The sequence below is a fragment of the Zootoca vivipara genome, chromosome 8, assembly GCF_963506605.1.
Source record: "Zootoca vivipara chromosome 8, rZooViv1.1, whole genome shotgun sequence".
Classification (NCBI taxonomy): Eukaryota; Metazoa; Chordata; class Lepidosauria; order Squamata; family Lacertidae; genus Zootoca; species Zootoca vivipara.
In genome coordinates this window covers 62,966,869-62,983,462 of record NC_083283.1, presented here as the reverse complement: position 1 = coordinate 62,983,462, position 16,594 = coordinate 62,966,869, and the positions used below count along the sequence as shown (strand labels likewise).

The following is a 16,594-nucleotide window of genomic DNA, read 5'->3' as shown; positions in this document are numbered from 1 at the left end:
AAATTCAATTCTACAATAAGCCATGCAGATTCTTAATTTACTTCCCCATATCAGTGAGTTCACAGACATCTGAAAAACTGCTTTGCATCAATTTCGTTAGAGGTTCTCCCCGCCCCCCTCGCAGCGTGTGAAATGCTTTAAAGCCATCCATTTCCCCTCCTGCCCCCCCCGCCATCCACAAGAGAATTCACAACATCCCAGCATGCCTCAGTGCTGGCAAGTGCTCTTTTCAGCCCAGGTACCTGATGATGATTGATGAAGCTGTCAGCCCTACGGTAGTGGATAGAGCAGCTTGGCAGAGGTTCAGTGTTATTGAAAGAAATCACAAATACTTATTCCATCTCCTCTGCTCACTTTAATCACATTATCAACAGGCTGCCAGGATGGAGCCTTGACACTAAGCCATACATTCACACAGGCAACCATTGTTGGCCATCTGCAGTTGCAACACAGATAATGAGTAATTTTGTTTTACATGTTCCTATTTTATGCACTGCCTAGCTGTTAAAATAACACTTGATCTTCCTGTTCCTCACTTAGCCTGCCTTGGCTTTCATCCTGTTATTAATGAATTCTTTGAAAGTTAGGTTACAAAGGACTAATCAAGGAGCTTTCCCTCCGTTATTCTAATATTTAATGCAGATTAATCACAGTGAAGACAGGAGCTCATCATGCTCCATAATACCATCTCCTTGTAGGAACACAAATTGATATGTGAAGTTGTTCATCTCGAGCAAAAGTTGCTCACACGCAGTGCTCAAAAAAAGTAGTAGTTGTCCCCTGTAATGCTATAAAACAGGAGGAATAATACTTTTGAAAATCTCAGGTTGTCACCCATTCTTGCTATTCTATTTAAAAAAACAACAACAACATCAGTTCTTTGGAGAGATCTTTCAGATTTCTTTGTGGTGAGATTTCTAGCAAAAAGTCTGTCCATAAACCTCAGGGCATTGTACTTCCATAACTCTGTAGCTTTGGAGGATTTCTCAAATTTAATTTTCACCATCATCCTTGTTCTGAAAGCCAAGGCATAATTGTGAAAGTGCTCATTTGACTTCCCTGCATGAAGAATGGGATGCATTTACAAGATGAATGGTTGTACATAGAAACAGAGAAACTAATTTAGATTATCAAGGGAGAATACTGTTTATGTTCCTACATAGACCTGTTTTTTTATTTTAAAAAAACACTTAACATAAATACTTGCCTCAGACAATCAAATCCTATCTAAGTTTAGTAACTCCAGTTTATGTTTCATGTACCTGTATGGAGCCCCTTCACTCCTCCTTTTATATGAGTGGGGAAACAAGCCAGGAAACTTCAGTTAAAGCTACGTCTGGACCAGGAAACTATGGTTAATAGCTTCCAAACAAGCCAGGACACAATAGACCATGTCCATGGGGTTAAAGCTGGCTTACAAATTCTCACTTATTTGGAAGCTATTAAGCATGGTTTCTCAGTTCAGACACAACAGGAAGCCATGCTTAACTGCGGCTTCCTGGTTTGTTTCTCCACTGAAAGGAGATGGAGACCAAAGGGAGTGAGTGTGATGGCACTGAGTTTGAGAATATCCTGGCTTATTAAGCAAAGGCTTGGTCACCTGAATGCCGCCAGTATCAGTGCCAAAGAACAATTACAGCAGTTATAGAGCCCCCTTATGCCTACTATGCTATTTGAATTCTGGTACTTCCTTGGTAACCCTGAAATTGGAAGACGTTGGAATAAGAAGAAAAGCAATACTGCAAATGAGGAACAATCTTACTGAGCATGAGAGTTTCTTAAAGAGCGTGTTTAGCAAGGTCCTTTTCCATTGCGGCATATTGCTCTTTGAGCCGCTCCATCGCTTTGATGTGCTCTTCGTCCACGACTGCTTTTGCGTTCTGCTGCTCCTTCACGAACTCCTCCCACAGAGCTCTGCGTCGTGTTTCACCAACCATTAGCTTCTCAGTCTGAAGCTGAGAAGGAAAAGGAAGTTACAAAAGGAAACATCCATGCAGTTTCGGTTTTGTGGTACAAAAATATAACAAAAAAGGTGACAAGTAGTTTACAGGGCTAACACGGTGTCACTGCTAACAAGGCGAGAATGGAAGCCAGCTTTCACTATAACAGGGGCCCTTATACTTTGCCACCATCCTGGGTGAGAAAACAACGGCCCAACCATGTTTTTGCTTCAGTTCCTCCCTGCTGCAGCTTGCTTTCATTCTGATTTATCCCCTCCCCACCACAATTGCTATTTGCTATCTGCTAAATCTAGTTTTTGGCTTCCCCTTGCACTTTATTCTTTCTTCTTACACTGCTATTTGTAAATTGGATTGTGCTGTTTCTAGCGCTTTTCCCATAGTATGTGCAATTGTATACAGGCAACAACCAACTGACGCACGACTGTGTATGCACACATCGCCGTAACCCAGAAGTGGCTGGGTGGAAAAGGGGGCAGGGGGTGAAAGGGGCTTCCAGGTACTCCGCCAACACACACGAGGGTCAGGAACGTAACCCCTGTGCAAAATGGTTGCTGCCTATTCTACAGTGTGTGGGCAAATTGCTTTATGTACTGTTGGAGGAGGCAGCACAGAACAAGGAAAATTTAAGTGAATGAATAAAGCAAAATCTGTATTTTTAAAATCTGTATTTCTAAAATCATCCTATCAGCCACTTCAATTTGTGTTTGTTTTTACATAAATACCCAGACAGACACAGTAAGTGCTTGGCAATACTCTGGACTGGCAACACTCAATATTTAACTTGAAAGTTTAATAAGCAGTGGCAACTCCATTTAATAACCTCTTTTATCCAGCGCTGATACCTAACTTCAGCAAAACGCATGAAATAAAGCATTGCAACCACTAATTTTTGATATGCTCCTTTAAAAAAATAAAAAGTGACCCTGGATCACAAGAACATTGTATTTAGTATTTGTCGCTCTCCATCTTAAGATATACACATAAGAAACGTGAAGTGTAGCCAGGACACAGGACTGTCTTGTTCATGTAGAATTAAGCTGCCTAATCACACATAAACTAGGGAAAGCAATCAATTACAAAATATTATTTTTCAGCTTGCCCAGGATGGTGCAGAGGCTGGAAGGGAAATCTGGCGAGCAAACTAAAGCTGGTTCTAAATAATTTTTCAGCCGTCCTTTCCAATTAAGGAATAAAGCAACACAAGATAAGGCTGGCATGGTAAAGAGCATGGTCAGTTCTATGGTGTGGGGCATTATGTTCAACATACATTTACCCCAGCCAATACTAAAGCCTCACTATTGTGCTATTTCTGAACATTATACACAAACATTATAAATCTTCCTGGCTGTGGATCTCCTATAGTTTTCACACAGCCACCACATGATATATCTACCAGATATATGAATAAATTGCTACCACACGTATTGACAGAAAATGTCAGCAATCATGATGTCTGAAATAAGGATGGAGCTTTGTAGAGCCATTGGCTGGCTTCATGGTTTTTCCCACGTCGTGGTTTTTGCATAGCACAGACATGCGCATCGTGATTTGCGATATATTGCCAGGTCAAACACTATGAAATTGATATCACCACACGGACTTCAAACCGGTTTGAGATGACATAGCAATGTATTGCCCAGCCCTACCCGAAACCACCTCTTTGGGGCTTTCTTACCATGGTACTGTATTACATCTGCACCAATATTAACTTTAACTGTGGTTAGGTTCAAACTAGTGACTGACGCCAGCGCTTGAAGTGGGTAAAGGTATACATTGGTGCAGATCTAACACTGCATCATGGCTAAAGGAAAGAATTTGTGTGTAAGCGAAGAGGAGGGAATGTGTGTACCCGTGGTATACTCCCAATATTTTAGCCAAGTTGAATAAATGGGGAATTTTACATCCACGTTATGTCTGATGTCATTTAACTGTTATCCATCATTTTCATATACAAATAAAAACATTGACTGTAGCTGCAGCCATCTTACAGTGCAGCTCTATTACAGCCTAAAGAGCTGAACAGGTTGCCTATCCATAATAGTGAAGGACAGAACTAACATGGAGAATTAACTTCTTGCACAGTTTTTCCTAATCCTGAGGTTTTAGAATATCTGTATTACAAACAAGCAATGTGCAGCCATGTGAGAGATTCCAGTGAGTCACATGCTCTTATAATATGGCCTTTCATTAAATAACATCCACAAGTATGAAACACTTCCATTTCAATAAGCTGTATTCATAATATGTTCAGTGTTTTCAACTAAGCAGGAAAGATTTACATTTCCATTCTGTTGGATATTTTTTGTTCCACGAAAAATAGGGATTTGGGTTTCTTTAACCATCTCTTTCCCCTTTCTCAAGCTGTGAAGGAAATTCTAAGAAAAACTTTCCACATACCGAGAAAGTGGAAGAGGATCTAGTAACTCTGTTATTTTTATAGGGCTTTTTGAAGGCTTACTAATGGCGGCTCTCCTCAACCTTTCTACATTTTTTGCAGCTATTCCGAAGGAAAGTGAGCTTCTAGAACCATTTTGTGTTTTACTGAAGGCTCTGCAGGAATCTGCAAATTTCTTGCACATTGCCGTTTGGCAGTCTCAGGGATCATCAGTTTCAACACATGTAGCATGTAATGTACCAGAGGCCTGCAGAATGCAAACTATGGATTTGCATTACTCCTAAATGCAGCTTTACTTTAAATCCATGCTGGGTGGGTTAGAAAGTGGCCAAGTCAACATGTTGCTGCAGTTTATGGATTAATAGTAGCACCCTTCATTCATCTGGAAAGTGTGCTACACACGCAAGGAGGAGACTGTGGGGACTAGGGTGCTAGCTCCCCCCCCCCCGCTGTCTCCTTCCACCTTACATAGGGTGACCTAGGGAAAAAAGCGAGCCTCTTGTGGTCATGGAGGCTCTCTGAAACTGTTGGAACCCAAGAAAATCTAAAGGTCCAGAATGCGAGGGTATGGGGAGCCTCCACAAATACAAGAGGTTCCTTGCTTCACTGAGTAGCCCTTAACAAGCTGAAAGGCAGAATTGTGGTCGGGGCAGAGGTAGCACAGCTCCCCTTATGTGTTAGCATGCTTTTTTCAGTGACAGAGCGGGTATGTACCTGGACAAAAATACTATATTTAACTGTAAGGCATCCACTACTAAGCATATGCTAAAGCATTCATTAATTGGTTCACAGCCAGTTGTTTCCTCTCTGGCTTATATGCTGTGTTGGATGCAGAATTAAGATATAATGTAAAGACTCAGCAGCAGAACACTTGCTGCTGAGATAGTAAGAACGAACAAACAAAGGAACAAAAGAAACCACAAAATCCCGTTTACCATAGCAAAACCTAACTAGCTGTAGGTGTACTGTAGGGAATGAAAAAGTAGAGAAGGGAAGATTGAAGGCTGCAGAACAATTATTCTGAAACCATACAGTGTTTTGGTGCAAGGAAAAACTACATAAAAACTACACAGAATATCACCAGAATACTTTGCAAGTTAGACCTGGCATTAGTTCTTAACGAGTTTATTAATCCTTACCTTTCTTTCTTCCTGCTCTCTCCCCTGGAGTCTGTTGATCATTTCATCGGCTACTTGTACTGAAATGTATAGGTTACAATTGTTTCATTGGCCATTCTCATCTTAAGGGACACATTTCTGACAAGAGATATTTAATCTCACCGCACAGAGAAGCTGTGGATCTTAACCATATTGTGGTCTAGTTTCAGCCAGGATGCCCTTGTCAAAATATATACAAAGGAAAAAAATTGTGGTTGGATTAGTCTTACATAATATTTTTGACCCGACTGGGTGAACTTTAAAAGCCACTGAGATTTTTGAATCAAGGTGGTCTAAATTCTGTGCCTAAACATACAGTATTCCATTAATTTCAACATTCACTTATGTTGCATAACACTTTTTCTGCTAGTCATTGAGACATTTGTATTTATGCAGGATGCTGGGGGAAAAAACTACGTAAAAATGTAATACTGTATCTGCAACCATTTTCTGCTTTAAACATGGCAGCTTATAAATATATGGCTAAAGAGGAATAGAATTATCTCCCAAGTTTTGCTGCCTGTGTATATCTCCAGTCATCTTATTCTTGCAACTTCATACAGTGGTTTTTATTTTCCTACAATTATATCCTGCCTTCTTTCCATTATGGGACCCAGGGTGGCGTAAACCTGGTTCCCAGGTGGTCACCCATCCAAACACTAACCAGACCCAGACTGCTTAGCTTCAGTAAAGTAGTGTACCTTTCTCTATCTCCTTTTGAATATGGCCCACAATGGTGTGAATAAAAGGGCTACCTGATGGCTACTTTACATAAAGGCTCCAACTTTATGTGGAGCTGCTTGGTGTCTGTCTAAGAATCCAAACACTTTGTAAAAGGCATAGAAGAAACCCAGTAATTTCTAGCTTACATCTCCCGAGAGCTTCATTTAGGTTTCCTTGCATCATTTGTTCACACTTGGGCAGAGTTTGGTCATTTGTCTCAAAAGTTGTGTTCTTCAAGTTTTCAAGAACCCGCACGTCTCGGAGACCACGTTTTTCCTATTGAGAAAGTTAAAAGGGGGCATTTCTATATATTCCACGAGGTTCATTTGCTGTTATTTAGATGCTACCTTGAAGTTAGTAAATGGACCCTCCCTTTAAAAATGTTCTTAAACAGTACAGGATATCTAGACCTTTCTCACTTAATGCTTCAAAATGTTAAATGGAGCACAACCTCATTATTAACACACCTCATTTATCAAAAACAAAAAAAATTAAAACCCAAAGTTTTGCTTTCGCTCATTTCATCAACAATTCTTAACAGAAACCAACTGGGAGCTATCACTAAATTCAGGCTCCACACACACCTCTGCTCTGGCCATTCAGCTTGAGGTTTTGCTGCCATCTTGAGGAAAATATATTCAACATTACAAAAACAAAACAAAAAACAAAGGCATCTCTTTAATATGGAAAAATATAGGTTTGATTACATTACAGGTAATTTTAAAAGATGCTTTCATTTTTCAGACAGATTATGAACATCAAGAACTAAGTATTATTTCCTTGGGATAATTTTAAATGTTGTAGGTATGGAAAGGAGATTCCCTATGAAAGCTCTCAAATGCCTATTTCTTTGCACCAGTTACTGAGGTCCCCCACCACCACCTGCTGGCCTTTTCCTGCTACTGTGATAGTTTCTTCTACTAGAAACAGCAGCAGTGACAGTGTTAAAGGCAGCAGCAGGAGACAAGGAGAGGTGTGTCTTTCCACCCGGATAGTAAGGCCAGATGCCATACAATCTAATCTTTTATTAAAAAGTAAAAACAAAAACAAAGAAAAACCACACTAATAGTCTTTGTGGTTGTAAATGAAACTACAAGTTTCTGATGCTTTGAAACACTGCCAAATTATGATTTTCATGCTTGTAAAGATCAGGTCCCCAAATGTCAACAGCTGGCATTTTCAAGAGACAGTGTTATGAGCAATGCAAACATCTAAAAGCTGCAGATAATCTATTCCATATTTACTTGTCACAAAAGCGCATACCAAAGAAAGATAAGAGAGCAGAAAAAACAAGAAAGTTTACAAGAAATAAAAAGAAAACAAAAAGAATAAATTCCCCTCGAAAAGAGATAATGAAACAGGATATCAAGATGTTGCAAATGCAATATTTAAGGAAAATAAACCAGGGAATAGAGTGGAAAATTAAGTATTTAAAACAGAAACAATTTGAAGAAGTGAACAAGCCAGGGAAATTATTAGCTTGGCAAATAAAGAAAAAACAAGAAAAACCCTGCATTAATGGAATAAATGTAGGAGGCAGAGTTGTGGAAAACCTGAAAGAAATAAGAATCTTCAATGGTACTTTGGGCAATAGATATTGGTCATAATGTAGAACTGGATGGGCATATTTATGGAATGTGGATATAAAATTTACAGTAGGTTATAGTTTAAGAGAAAACTATATGAAAATGCTATATAGATGGTACCTAACATCTAGTAGATTGGCAGTAATGTATAAATCCAAATCGAATATGTGTTGGAGAAAGAGAAAGAAGATACCTTTTTTCATATGTGGTGGTCTTGTAATAAGGTTAAAGCTTACTGAAAAAGATGTTTAAGATAACAAAAAACCAGAAGCTTTTCTTTCAGGAATTATAGGATCACAACTACCTAAACAGTATATAAAATTATTTATGTATGCAACCACAGCTGCAAGAATGTTATTTGCCCAAAAATGGAAGAAATAAGAGGTCCTGTCCTGACAAGAGAAGAATGGATACAGAAGTCAATGGACTATGCAGAAATGGCAAAACTTACCAGAAGAATAAGAAATCAAGATAACATTTTTTAAAAGGAATTGAAATGGTTTACTGAGTATTTACAAACTGTAAACAGATTAAGACACTGGCAGGATTAATGAAAAAACCTGCAGTTTCAAAATGTATAAGAGATATATACGGGAATAAACATATGTTGAGATAATCTGGAGTATGCAGAAAGATGAAAAGAAATGTAAAGAACCACAGAAAGAGGGGAAGGAGTCAGGAGTATGAATTGCTAAAATGATGATTGAATAATTGTTGTAATATATATAAATGTAAATTATAAATAAAAACATTTATAAAAATATTTACTTGTCAAAATTATGGGTTTATTATTTATAAAAAAGGTTAACAGCCATTCATGAAATATTTCTCTGAAATCTTAAGATGACTGTACTTTAGAACTATCCCCTCCCCCATTTACAAGGTACATTATTTCAAAATGTATAATATCAAACCTACTTCAAATTCTTTAATGAAATAACGAATTTCTCCTTGAATAACAGGTCTGTGATCCAAAAGTCTGGAATATATTTCTCCAACATCTACAAGAAAAGTAAAGAGACATGTTCATGATGAATAAAAACATGTATGCGTTACCAGGGACCTGCAAGAAATCATGGTGGCTCTTTCCTCTCCGATTCTCTCTCTCTCTCTGAACCCCCAAACTCCATCTCTTCTTTTAGCAGGCCACCTCTTCCTTTCTCTTGTACTTTATCTTTTTCACTCTTTCTCCATCAATTACAGGGAGAGAACAGCCTCCAGGATGATGAAGAACTAGTTTTGCTACTTGCTGCCTTATAGTGAAATAATATTCATCATCGCGATCTGCCCCTAATACCAGTCCTGGGTGATATATGGATATATCACCCAGGCCTAATTCTAAGTTTGAGTACAGTAAACCAGCCAGTGAAATATACGAAGCCTGGGCTGTATCACCCTTAAAATGCATTCCCCTCGGCTAACAGAGGCAGCCAAACATGTAAAAGGCCTTTTAACTATGAAAGGATTGGCACATAACTTTGCAACATAAGCTACACTATTCAAATAGTACTTTGCTTCCTAAAGGGGAAAAAAGGCAATTAGAACTGTAGACAGAATAATATTGAATACAGTAGAAATAACTGAGCTTTTGAAAGGTGGCGCTGTGGTTAAACCACTGAGCCTAGGGCTTGCTGATCAGAAGGTTGGCGGTTCGAATCCCTGTGATGGGGTGAGCTCCCGTTGCTTGTTCCCAGCTCCTGCCAACCTAGCAGTTCGAAAGCACGTCAAAATGCAAGTAGATAAATAGGAACCGCTACAGCGGGAAGGTAAACGGCGTTTCCATGTGCTGCTCTGGTTTGCTAGAAGCGGCTTTGTCATGCTGGCCACATGACCTGGAAGCTATACGCCGGCTCCCTCGGCCAATAATGCGAGGTGAGCGCGCAACCCCAAAGTCGGTCACGACTGGACCTAATGGTCAGGGGTCCCTTTACCTTTACCTTACACAGAGATTAATGAAAACTTTTCTAATGTTTTATAAAATAGTTGGAGTAGCATATTTTAAAAGAAATAAAAGAGGCCTAACTAACTTCATTATTATTCAACTCATTTGGGTTTTTATGCTCAGTCTGCACCCTTTCTATCTTTGACAATGTCAAGCCTCTCACCATTTGCCACCACTCTCCAAGTTGAAAGGTCTTGCAGTTCAATCATAACTTTTGGGATTTTAAAAACCTGATCGATGTAGAATTAGTTGTACCTAAACCCATGCATAACCTAGCATAGGACTGGATTGTTAGGATTTTTTCAGAGCAATTAGAGGATCTCAGAGCTAATCTTTAAGCAAGTTCCAAAGATCTGATATCAGGCATGTACCAAGGAGTGAACATTTTTGTGGACTTTTATATGAAAACCTTAATGAAATATTTGCAGGGAATATTGTACCCAGAATATTGTTCTGACTATGGCTGAATCCACACTACAGCCCCTCGTTTGCAAAGCAGCACTATACTAATCCTTCCCCCACCAAAAAACCCCAATTGGTGGCCAGATTTAAGTTTGATGAGGCCCTAAGCTACTGAAGGTAATGGTGCTCTTTATATGTCCAGCTCATAGCTGCCAAGTTATCCCTTTTTTTAAGGGATTTTCCCTTATGCTGAATAGGCTTCCTCGCTAGAAAAGGGAAAACTTGGCAGCTATGATCCAGCTGTCTTTTGTCAACAACAAATTGTCACTGTTTTTTGTGTTGACATATATGCTATATGGTAATTTATGGACCAAATGGGTATCTAAAGCCATTTGCACATAACAAAATATGTACATCATAGGAGCCTACACAACACAAAACACTGTTGCTGTATGTAGGTTTTATTTTACTTGCTTTTATCTTATATTTTGGAAATGTGCATGCAGGGTGTTTTTTTTCTTTAATTTTTTTGGGGGCCCCCAAGAGAGTGGGGGCCTTAAGTTATAGCTTGTTTAGCTTATACATAAATCCGGCACTGGACACACTGTATACAATATCATGCCAAAAATCCCTTGTTAATAATATGAGTCTGTATTACACGCTTCTGGGAAGCACAGTAAAAAGTGGAATGATCTACATGACATTTGAAAGGTATCCCACTTGTCTAAGTTTCATTCCCTTTCCTGTGCCACCTCCAGGAATGACCTCTGGAAGGAGCGCAGAGAGAAGAAACGCATGGTGCATCTGCAGCAGCATAACCAGGCGCCTTCATCTGCCCCAGCTGACAGAAAACATGTCTCTCCTACAGCCACAGCTTTGCAACAGCCGCCTAAACTGGAGAAGCCCATTCAAACAACAGGACACGTTCACGCATGCGCTCCAGGAGGCGCCTTTCCGACTTGAGAACCTATGCCGCGCATGCGCTCTAGGAAACTCCTTTCTAGACTGAGAAACCGACGCTGCGTACGCGCACCACCCGAGTTTGTTATCACCTCACTGAGGGTTAAAAATCCGAGCCCTTCTTACCCTTTAATATAGGATGTGAGGACGACGCCCCCAGCGAGCCTCGCTTCTTACTAGCGCCGCCGGACAGTGGCGGTTCTCCAGTTTTACTTGGGCTGAGGGTCACGGGACCCCCTCCGTTCATCTCGTTCCTTACTGCCAGCAACCGCCGCGGTGGGGCGGACTTTGGGCTCAATGCTTGGACAGCGCATGCGCAGCTGTCATAGTGCCTGTGAGGGCAGGGATGGGACGCCTTGCAAGTAGGGCGCATGCGCAAGGAGCGCGCTTTCGTTTTGCCGGGAAGTTCGCGGCCCGAGTGCGGGAGGAGGGGGATTGGTGACTGTGACATCACCCAAGCCTATATGCTCGTTCAATACTGTCATGATGATGGTTAGTGTTAAAGAGTTAAGAAGAAGCCAGCCTCCAGCTGGGATATGATCGCTAGATCCCTTTGTGTTTGTGTGCGAGCGTGTTCTTATTTTTTTATTTTTACATTTATTCCCCCCTTATATACATTTATATTCTCCCCATTTTATATTGTAAAAATGCCGCTTTTAATTTTGGCCTACTGTATTTTTCATTTTTTAAATGCAAGTTTGCAAACTGTTCGGATGCCTGACAGTGCAATCCTAACCCTGTCTACTCAGAAGTGAGTCGCACTGATTTCAATGCGATTTTACCCCCTGGTAAGCGTTAGGATTGCAGCCTTTGTTGATGGGTGATAGTGCACGTGGCTTGTTTTTTAATTTAAATTTAATTTTTTTACCGTGTTTTGTATTTTTTTTAATAAAAAAAAGCTTGAAAGCCTTTTAAGAGGGTTTTAGACTCAATCCCCATTGAATGCCCATTTACAATGTGCAGCTTCTCCTGGAGAACCCTGGGAACTGTAGTTTATTAGGGGTTCTGGAAATTGTAACAAAATAAAAAAAAATCCTTCAGTAGCACCTTAAAGACCAACTAAGTTTTTATTTTGGTATGAGCTTTTGTGTGCATGCACACTTCATCAGATATGCACACGAAAGCTCATACAAAAATAACAACTTGGTTGGTCTTTAAGGTGCTACTGAAGGAATTTTTTTATTTTGTTTCGACTCAGACCAACACGGCTACCTACCTGTAACTGGAAATTGTAAGTCTGTGAGGGGAAAACTATAGCATTCTAGAAAGATTTGTGGTAATTCATGTGCTTTAAATGTGCTCTGAGTGCCCTTTGAATGGTGTGAATCTGCCCTTGACAGACAGTAAATACATGTCATAAAATAAAAAGCATTGTTGATAGTTTTGATTGTCGCTCAAAACATTTAACATGGAAAGTCTGGACTTTGAAGTCATCTTATTTTACTTGTTATATTGTATCGTATTGCACTGTTTTAATTAGGGTTTTGTAGTAATTTTGGATTATGTGGAATGCTTTATCTGAGTGGATGTGGTAACCGAGTAATTTCATTGTTCCCGCAAGGGGACAATGACAATAAAGATTATCTTATGTAGACTGATTGCCTATCTTTCCTCAGGCACACTGGGACACCAGAACCATAAAGAGAGAGTATCAAGAACAGTTGTAGAAAAAGCCAAATACACACAAACACAATATTGCACAAACTTCCCTTTAATCCAACCCAATGAGCTGTACAGAGGAAGCATGGTTTATGTAGATAGCATCTCTTTAGGTTGAGGATAGTGGAAATTCTGGTGGGGAGGGCAGGGCAATAGGAAGCAAGAAAATTTGAGGCTGGTGTTGTCTTGGACACTTGCATGGACTGCACAGAAAGCCCCAGTAAGCTGTATTATACCCATGTTTTTCCCTCCATAGAGGAGGGAGCACTAAGGTGTAAAGGCAGCTGTCAGAAAGGTATACCAGAAACACCTGTGTGAAGTAATTTAGCAAAAACAGGCTTTGGAGGGGAGTGTTAGGCAGGTGGTATTTGCTACTTGCCCACAACTACGGCTATTCTGTAGTGTGCTTTTGTTGCAGCACTATCCACTGGTTATAGTGTCAATAATTTTCCAGGTGTTGCTTTGAGAATTTCCTTCCTATCCGCTCCAATCACTAAATAAGATTTTAGCCCCTTTGCTAAAGACAGGACTTTCATCTTGCAACCAATTGCCAGAAGTTGAGGTGCCTCATATCTCTTTCCCTACCCCCCTGAACAGAGATAATTTTCCTACAGGAAAGAGCACATGTTTCCAATAGTGAAACAGCTATTTTGGCACAAGTGTATGACTCCTGCAGTCATACAGCAAAACATGCAGGCTACATTTCATACATGATGGTCTAAATGCCTTTTTCTGTAGATATATTTCTATGCAGTGGGGGAAATGCAATGTATGAATTACAGAACTGAACTGAATGGCAGCCAGTTTTGTAACAGGTGGCCTTCAAAGCCACAAATTTTGCTTTCATAAAATAGGGTCTGGTGCACAGGTGCACAATTCAGGTTGTTGCTTTTTTGCATTGTATGCTCACATAATTTTGTCACAGTTTAGTCACTGAAGCGTTTTTTTTTCTTTCTAATGGAAAGGAAAGCAGGCAGTAGTTATAAAAAGGCAGCGTTTGCAGATCCTGTACCTGTCAGTTCATACGATGGAGTCATCAAGTCATAAAGCTCTGGGAATATTTATGGCTCTGAGCATGAAAATCAACATATGTAGTCATCATATAGAGTTTTGGGGAAGATTTACTAAACAAATTGTGTCACGTTTGCCTTGCTAGGGAACCCGCTTTCTCTTTTAGGGATCATCTTGCCATTTATGATTAGTGTTAGCGGCTTTCTGGATTGTAAAATCTTCGGATTAACATGCCGAGTCCTGTCATTTTTCCCACAGGCTGTCTAGCAATGATAATCCACTAAAGGATTGTTTCATCCAAGTGGCGGTGTTTGAGTCAAATGCTGGCAACAGGCAGGGAAACCCAAACCTGTTGAGGCAGACTTCTCACGACACACAAAGATTTGGAATGACAGCCTTTAAGAGAGGGGTTTGGGGGGGGGGGTTGAGCAGAAAGGGAGACATACATTGCGTGAGCAGAATAAGACCATGGGCAGCATCTGTGATGGAAGACTGAGACCCTGGTCGTGATTGTTGGAAGTTTGTGGGCTGTGATGATGATCCTGGTCAAGGCAGGCCTGGGGCTGCACTCTTTGGAGTAGTTGCCTTGTCAGATTAGTCATACGGTTACCATATTTGATGCTCAACCTGGACAGACAGGCCTGCCAGGCAGGAACTGCTCAGGCAGATGATGTTAGGGGGAGCACAAAAATTACCCACTGCAAGACTAAGAAGACAGATGACACCCAGCAGGAACAGCAAGCCAAATCCACGGAATCCACAATACAGCTGGCTGGCCCTAGGCTACCTGCCTCTTTGAAGTGGAATAGACATCACCGACGAGCTGTCACGTTAGATCATGAGACTGGAAAAAGCTGAGAGAGATTTAGTTCATCCAATAAAATGGAAAGTTTAATGGCTCCATATCTTCCTAAGGGGGGCCAAGGTAACACAGGAATGGAAAAGGGGGAATCCTTAAGATGCAACCACAATAAAAAAATTGCCAACCTCCCCCTTTTTTCTGGGGAGTGAAGGATGAGCCAAGCTCTCTTCAGCAGCAGCTGAAATGATTGCAGTCACTACCCATACAGGAAATAAGTTACGCCTGCAGAAACGCTAGGCAAAGCGGTAACAAGCAATCACTACAAAATCAAGCTCCCTCTCCAATCTTTAACATTTTTCTACATTACTCTAAAGCTTGGGGGGCTATAGCTAATGATATAGATCCACCACACATGACATGGAGTGCTGGAATGCAAAGGTGGTGTACGCAAGAATCTGTAATATTCAAAAAGCATACAAATACAATAGGCCTTCTTTCTTATAAATGCTTTGTGATAAAGATTTGACCCAATTTATTTAGAAGTGAAAGGACATAATTTCATTTCACTACATCAGAAGTATAGCACTATGGTTCCTAATACACAGAAAAGTGTTTTTAAAGTGTAGGGAGGATATATGAAATGGAGTGTTCTGATAATGGAGAACAGCAGGCTTGTCTAATTACAGATGCTAAGAAATATTGCTCTCCAAAGGGCAAAAGTTAAAAAGCCACCAATCTATTAAACCGCCACATTTCTACAAGTTTTAGATTGATGGTTAAAAGTCCATAAAAACAGGAGAGGCAGTTTTTTTAAAAGGCAAATGAGAAAGGATTGAACATGTATTTAATTCTATGACAAAAAAAGGAAAGATAAAAAGTGAAATATGGTCAGTCCAGAGTAAGTATGGTTTAAAGCAGGATAATAGACCCCTACAATTTAATGGAAACTATCACTAGAAAAGATAGAGATAGCAGCTGTCCTACCTGCAGGCAAAAACCTTTAAAAACTTTTCTTCCCAATCTTTTTTTCCCTGATGACTTAACTCCTATGAGTGACGGTATGGGGCAAAGTTGTATCCGTACTGCTTGAATCAAAGAAATAGTATTATCTTGCTTATGGTAATAATAGGTAACCTGTTTTGAGACTGCATGGCTATAAATGCGTATTTAAGTTTATTTTATTTCCTTCCCCCCACCCACCTTTTTTTTCCAAGCTCAAGGTGGGGCACATGGTTCTCCCCCTCATTTAATCTCCACAACAACTCTTGAGAGTTAGGTTAGGCTGAAAGGCAGTGATTTACCCAACAGTATGTAAATATATACTTTCATAGGACACCTCGAAATCACTCTTTGAATTTCGTAGATTTCCATGGCACTGCCATATCCCTTGCTGTGCGTAGCAAGATTCTTCTCCTCCCACTTTAAAACAAAGTGTTTCATACCAGATGGAACCAAGACAGATTGCCACATGTCTGAACCCATTACAAGGTGTGGGAAATTACTGGTGTGGGAAATCGCCTGACAATGGATTGAAAATCATTTCATCCCGGTGTACATAGTAAGGCTAAAATTGAGGAATAAATACATTTCTCACCAAACGTGAACAGTGATTTAAAGCCCCAAGTTAGGTTAACTATTGGGGGGGGTGCTCTCTCGTAAAAGCAAAGAAGAATATTTGTTGTTACTGAAAATGGGGCTGGTCAATGCTTCTAAATAAAATAATAATGAAAACGAAAATAATAGCTTAGAAAGGGATAAAGTGGTGGATCTCATGCCATTTACTATATAATGATGGGCACTATGTATGTAGCAGCTTCCGCAAAATAATACAGTTGGCATCCACTTGTTAGAATGGCAGGAGATAAAGTCTGGTCCATTCATGCAGTTTGATGCAACCCACTGTCATTTGTACATTTCCCTTCCTGAGGAGGTCAGGAATAGTACACATTGAGTTTCTGGGTACCTTCCTATTCTGGTATTGGTCAGGTTACCAACA

The 16,594-nt window shown here is 40.1% G+C and overlaps 1 protein-coding gene across 1 annotated transcript; it reads right to left on the bottom strand.

The window, feature by feature from the left end:
* Window positions 1–871: 871 nt before the first annotated feature.
* On the bottom strand, window positions 872–11,420 carry BLOC1S5 (biogenesis of lysosomal organelles complex 1 subunit 5). The gene is made up of 5 exons (XM_035126204.2): window positions 11,253–11,420; window positions 8,741–8,823; window positions 6,383–6,512; window positions 5,496–5,554; window positions 872–1,955 (listed from the first exon to the last, which is right to left on the bottom strand). Exons 1-5 carry the CDS (start codon window positions 11,371–11,373, stop codon window positions 1,779–1,781), a joined length of 570 nt encoding a protein of 189 aa, XP_034982095.2. The 5' UTR covers window positions 11,374–11,420; the 3' UTR covers window positions 872–1,778.
* Window positions 11,421–16,594: the final 5,174 nt, after the last annotated feature.